The sequence below is a fragment of the Lactuca sativa genome, chromosome 3, assembly GCF_002870075.4.
Source record: "Lactuca sativa cultivar Salinas chromosome 3, Lsat_Salinas_v11, whole genome shotgun sequence".
Taxonomy (NCBI): domain Eukaryota; kingdom Viridiplantae; phylum Streptophyta; class Magnoliopsida; order Asterales; family Asteraceae; genus Lactuca; species Lactuca sativa.
Genome location: NC_056625.2, coordinates 26,321,710 through 26,328,369, shown reverse-complemented (window position 1 = coordinate 26,328,369; position 6,660 = coordinate 26,321,710). Strand labels below are relative to the sequence as shown.

The following is a 6,660-nucleotide window of genomic DNA, read 5'->3' as shown; positions in this document are numbered from 1 at the left end:
AATCACATAAACCGTATAGGCTACATATAAGGATGCCATGGAAACCCTCCAAGGTCTTACACTGGGTACCATGGGAACCCTCACATGGTCTTAAACCCACTACCATATAACCCATATATACAACATATGAGGATGTCATATAAACCATACATACAAACATATAAGGATGCCCTGGAAACCCTCCAGGTTCTTACTCCGGGTGCCATGGGAACCCCCACATGGTCTTAGCCCAAGGATGCCATGGAAACCCTCCAAGGTCTTACACCCAAGTGCCTCGGGAATCCCCCCTGAGGTCTTTACTAAGGATGTCATGGAAACCCTCCAAGGTCTTACACCCTAGTACCTCGGGAACCCCCAAGGTCTTTACTAAGGATGCCATGGAAACCCTCCAAGATCTTACACCCAAGTGCCTTAGGAACCCCCCCCCCCTCGAGGTCTTTCATGCAAGCATCACAAAGACAACTAGCATACCACATACCACATAATCAACTAGCATATCATGTACTTAACTAGCATTCCACATAACACATAATAGGTCGGCCTTGGTGTCTTCGACCCATTGGTATGGTGAGGAGACTCACCTCGAATGCAGAAGCTTCCTGAAACAAATCCTTAACTGATGCCTTGTCCACTTACCGGAGCTACCAATATTAAATGACACCCAATTAGCAATTCGGTTCTAATCTATAATTATAATTTCATACCCGGGGTAAAAAGACCATTTTACCCCTACCTGTCCAACACTATGGCCCAACTATAACCTAAAAGGCCCAATGGCCAATTAATCAACCAATGACCCAATTTTCCAAATTAGGCCCAAACCAACCTAAGGCCCACTTAAGGTCCTGAGGCCCAACCAGAGCCCAAATAGATAGTTCTTAGCCCAAAGAAACAATCCAGCCCAACCAAAGCCCATTTCAATAGTCCAAGTCTAAAAGCCCACAAAAGCCCACTGATGAGACGAATGCGCCACATTCCCTAGTGGAGTGTTCGATGTTCGTCGCCTGACTGCGGATCAGGACCGCCTGCCGGAACACGCCACATTCTTTAGATGAACACACGACGTTCCCGACTAATGACCAAAGATTACCCTAAAGTTTTAATACCTTAATTCCAACGTCCAAATCTTCAAAATAGTTTCATATCAGTAACTTAATCCATAAAGTTGACAACTTGGCAACTTTGCATGGTCCAAAATAGTCATGATTTCAAGCATTCCAACTCTATGAAGAGGCCAAGATGCAAGCTTTTACCTTAAGATCTTAGTCCAAACTTCCAGATCTGATTCAAAGGGACTTCTTAAGTCATAAAGTTTCCAACTTTATGACTTAGCATAACTCAATGGGACCCAAATCAAAACCCTAAGTCCCATGCTTCATCAAATGACTACAAAATCATGCATGGAAGGTTTTTATCTTTCAAGATCCAAACTTTATGATTCCATAACCTCAACAAGGACCAAATATGAAGCTCAAAGGTCATAGAGCGACTTCTACTTACAAGAACCACCTCAAAGGGACCAAAACCATAACACAATACTACTTATCTAGATATACATGAAAGAGTTGTTAAGGTTCAGACTTTATACCTCCAGAAGATAGATCTAGGTGCAGAAATCCTGGATCCAAAAGCTCCAAGTCAAGCAACGACCCTTCAAGAAGTTTGTTCTTCTTCCTCAAGCATCAAAACACTCATAAATCACCATAAAGCTCAAGAAATGCATAAATGGAGGCTAGGGTTTCGTCCTTAGGGTTAGAGAGGTTGGAGGTTGAAAAATGGAAAAGGTTTCGGTCCATAATGATGCTTATAAAGGGACCAAACCCTAACGCCATGCGTTCCCAAGTTGGCCCACGTCTATTTCCCTTTTGAACGCCTTGTGTTACCACTTGGTACGCCATACGTACCTGATTTTGCCCAAAAACCTTCTAACTTCAAATGGTCATAATTTTGCATCATTTATCCGTTTTAGATGTTATTTATATCCACGAAATGGTAACGAGAAGACCTACACTTCTATCAACTTTATTTAGCCTAAAAACCAACCTAAATAAAATATAAAATTCATAAAGGCCTGAACCAACGCCTTTACCGATACCCTTGGGCTCCAAAACACAAATTGAATACCTAGATCACCCGAACTACATCATTCACCTCCAAATGAGTCCAAAATCAATTCTTCAAGGATTCTAAGTCTACTAATACTCACTCCTTGATCATTACCCCGCAATGGGAAATGATTCGAAACAGGGCATTACGGTGGCGGTGTACTACTTCACCAAGTTGATCGAGGCAGAACCGTTGGCAACAATAACCGACCGGAGCATCATCAAATTACATGGAAAAACTTCCTACCAAATTTATAGTGCCACACATTGGTTGGTAAAAATGAATTACAATTTACAAAAAGTTCATTCAAAGGCTAGTAAGCTGATCAGTAGATTACAAAAAACACTTCACTTTATCGGTATTAAGAAACACCTGGGCAAGGCAAAAGGGATCTGGATCGATGAATTTCCACTGTCTTTTGGTCATACAGGACAACCCCATGAGTAAGCACCCAAGAAACTTCGTTTATCCTCGTATATGGCACCAATGTTGTACTCCCCTTGAACTGACACTTAGGTTACTACGAGTCCATGACTTCAAATAAAAACACTTCAACCAAAACCTATGTCACAACCTTGAACCGGTTGTGGAAAAACGAGAGCTAACCCACATCCGTCAAAGCTAGCCCGAAAAAGTACTACAACAAACGTATTCAAGGTAGAGCTTTCAAAGTTAGTGAGATGGTCATTCAGATAAATGAGGTCAACCACACCCAACCACGAGGAAAGTTAGGGCTCTCATTGGAACCCTACAAGATTGTGGAAGCACACACAATGTGATGAATATATAAAATTGTAGACGGCGGCAAACAAAGATTGACGGTGAACCCATATTACGTAGGAACTTGGAGAGAAAACTATATTTTTTGCTATTAACTTACTATTGTCAACAATAAAATTTAAGAAAAATCTTCTTCGTTTATAAGCTTAGACAGATAACCCTATATAATAAAAATCAATAAAGAACTCTAATAATAATAACCACTTAGACGAACTCTAATAATTGATAACTATTCTATAGTTACGATACAATTATAGTAAAACTACATACCATTTTTCTAAAAAAAATTATACTCGAGAAACCCTAGTCAGTTAGTCAAAAAATAAATTATTATTTACTTATTTTAACGCTGATCAGTGAGCCAAAAAAATTATTTTCAACTTATTTTAACCCTAATTAATGAGCCAAAAATAACCCCACTTACTTTAATACACATCTAGTCACCTTCGAGCTAGAGTTTTTTTGGTGGTCTGAAAATACTAATAATAATAACCCGTTCAGACGAATTTCATGGCTAATATTGGTAAATGTAATAGATTACTAGTCAATCTAGCCTAAGAAAAAAGTTAAAGAAGATAAAAGGAGCGAGTTGAATAGTAGCATAGGGTTACACCACTCTACCTCATATAATATAAATAGATATATGTGAACAAACACAAAAGCCTAAAGTTGCCACACATTAGATAACAAAAAGAGAGAGAGCATGGCTTTGGAAACACTTTCTTCCAATGAACTCCTCAACTTCATAATCTATGACACCATCTCTGCAACCCCTTTTAGCTGCAATGACTCCTCTGAAACCACAACTACTAACACTAATCCTTGTAGTAGTTTCTTCTACCATCTTGATAACGAAAACCCTAACCCTCCTCTAAATCAATTGTGTCAAGAACTCACAGGTGCTGCTGCTGCCATGGAAATTATGAGTTCCACTTCATCTCTAACTACAACCACCACAAAGATGTCTATGGCAGTGCAAGCGTACTGCGGTGGCAAAGTCCCAGAGAAGAACTACAGTAATAATAACAACGGCAACAATCCGAATTTAGGGATACAAGGAGGAGGGAAGAAGAAGAGGAGAAGAAGGCCTAGGGTTAGCAAGAATAAAGAAGAAGCTGAAACTCAAAGAATGACTCACATTGCCGTCGAGAGGAATCGCCGGAAACAAATGAATGAGCATCTCGCCGTCTTGCGTTCTCTCATGCCGGAATCTTACGTCCAAAGGGTTAGTTTCTTTTACTTATTTAATCACTTTCTCTTTAATATATTCATAGGGTTTTTGATACAGTTCATCCTTGATTTATTTTTGTAGATTAATGAATCAAAGAACATTTCGGATATATGGGGATTTGGATTTCAATTATTTCCTGTTTAATTTCCATAAAATAGTCGACTCAAATTCAATTATTTCAATTCACATTCTTTTTTTTTCTTCTTTCTTTATCTTCAAAAGATCTTGAAAAGTTCTTAGCTTTATTTTCAATCTACTTTTTGTCGCAGTAAAAATTCCAAAATATTGTGCAAGAGATTGCAATGCAGATTCATATATATATATATGGTCTTTTTAAACTATTTTAAAAAGTAACGAAAGTACTAAAGCATATGCTTAATGTAGATTGTGCTCAAGTTAAATTACTAAAATTTGAATCTTGACAATTTTCAAAGTTTAGAAAGAATTCATTTTTTTTTTTAACGGTGAATCTTGAACAAGACAACCATGGATTTGAAAGACTTGGTTTATACCGATTACGCCAAAGGTCAAAACGGTCAGAAATCTTGGCATATCTCTCAATCTCTCTCCTGGTACAAAAATCTTAAACACTGTGATTAACAGTGCTTGATCTCCAAAAGCATTTCTCTTCTTTTTAGAGATCACTTTTCGTGTCAATTTGTCGGATATAATGCATTTAATCTTATATGGACCCAAGGAGAAACATGAACAACAATAACAAGCCAAAGTTTTACAGTTTCGTATGGTTGACTTAATTATTTAAACTTGTACTAATTTCCAGAAGAAAAAACCTATAAAACAAATAGCTGATTCGATCCCTGAACTCTGGTTTGCTCAACAATTATTTATACCCCTTGTGTTCTTTAACCTGCAGGGCGACCAAGCTTCCATAGTTGGTGGTGCCATAGAGTTTGTGAAGGAGCTTGAACATCTGTTACAGTCTCTTGAAGCTCAAAAGTTCATCTTAAGTCAACAACAACAACAACAGCAAGAAGACGAGGGAGGACATAATAATAATTTCAACGAATCATCAACTCCCCCTCCATTTTCACAATTCTTTTCTTACCCACAATACACTTGCTCTCAAATTCCTAACAAGTACACTTCAAAAAGCAAGGCAGCAATTGCAGACATCGAGGTGACTTTGATCGAAACGCATGCTAATATCCGGATCCTATCGCATAAACGGCTCACTCAGCTCTCGAAAATGGTGGCTTGTTTTCAAACACTTCATATGTCCGTACTACACCTCAATGTCACCACCTTGGACCCTTTGGTTCTCTACTCCATCAGTGTTAAGGTACGTAAGATAGATAGATAGCATGTGCTCTTCATAATACTTGGATGATAAACCCTGCATTGCATCCCAACCGTTGTTTTTCATCCATCTGCATTATTATACACAAAAACAAATACTTGTTCATGTATATAGTGTTCATGCAAAAGTGTGAAGATGAAAATGACATTACATTGGATGACTTCACAATGCAAAAAACCAGCTTTAGAGATGCTCCCAGTACTTGCTATTTTTATCATTACACACAAATTTCTTTTTCTTGGAAAACAAAAAATTTCTCATGGCAAGGAAAACGAAATAACAAAGAGAGTCCGTAATAAACCCAAAAGTTCAAAGTTCGATGTGTTTAATTTTGAGTGCATGGTTTTGGGTTTGGGTTTTCTAGGGAAAAAATAAATTATTAAAACGTACAATGGGGAGGGTATTTTTGGGAATTCCACCAGGTATGACCTAATTCCGTTAATGTTTTGGAAATGATAGGTAGAAAAGGATGTTTTTTCCAAAAACGTTGATGTTTCCTAGTTTAGTTTGTTTGTCTTGTAATTAAAATTAAGGAAACATTGAGCATAAATAATATATATATATATATTTCAATTAATCATGAAAAATGGGGAAAACATATGCAGGTGGAAGAAGGATGCAGGCTAAATTCAGCAGACGAGATAGCAGGTGCAGTCCACCAGATGCTCAGAATAATTGAGGAGGAAGCTACCCTATCCCTATGTGTTGATTCCATAAACTAGAAATAGCGAAATGTGTTTTTACCAAGCTACCCTTTCTTGCTATGTAAAATCACCATAATGCCATCTCTCTCTCTCTCTCTCTCTCTCTCTCTCTCTCTCTCTCTCTCTCTCTCTCTCTCTCTCTCTCTCTCTCTCTCTCTCTCTCTCTCTCTCTCTCTCTCTCTCTCTCTCTCTCTCTCTCTCTCTCTCTCTCTCTCTCTCTCCCGGGTGCACAGTAGAATTTGCTATTAGTTTCATGTATAAGAGTAGTTGACCTTGTTAGATGATCTTACAAAGATCAACCGAGTGATGTGAGTTGGAGTATGATGAATTATTTTAGTTATGAAAATATATAATAATAATTACTGATTGGCATTTTCAACCATCGTTAGAATTGTAAAAAAAAACTATAATCTGTAAGATAGTTGATTGATACCAACACATCGTGGAATATAAATACAACGTAATAAACTTATGTATTTATAACATTTTTGTCCTAAATCATTGTATCATAAAGTTTAGTT

General features: G+C 37.7%; 1 protein-coding gene across 1 annotated transcript; it reads left to right on the top strand.

Annotated features, from left to right (window-relative positions):
• Window positions 1-3,539: 3,539 nt before the first annotated feature.
• LOC111884120 (transcription factor bHLH71) lies at window positions 3,540-6,236 on the top strand. Its single transcript, XM_023880442.3, has 3 exons — window positions 3,540-4,111; window positions 4,992-5,417; window positions 6,041-6,236. The coding sequence occupies exons 1-3, from the start codon at window positions 3,590-3,592 to the stop codon at window positions 6,155-6,157; spliced, it is 1,065 nt and encodes a 354-aa protein (XP_023736210.1). The 5' UTR covers window positions 3,540-3,589; the 3' UTR covers window positions 6,158-6,236.
• The last annotated feature ends 424 nt before the right edge of the window (window positions 6,237-6,660 follow it).

Bases quoted from the DNA above. Each gene is read 5' to 3' on its own strand.
- LOC111884120 (XM_023880442.3), top strand. From the start codon at position 3,590: ATGGCTTTGGAAACACTTTCTTCCAATGAACTCCTCAACTTCATAATC. The intron at 4,112-4,991 runs GTTAGTTTCTTT...TTTAACCTGCAG, and splicing joins CGGAATCTTACGTCCAAAGG to GGCGACCAAGCTTCCATAGT. The intron at 5,418-6,040 runs GTACGTAAGATA...AAACATATGCAG, and splicing joins TCTACTCCATCAGTGTTAAG to GTGGAAGAAGGATGCAGGCT.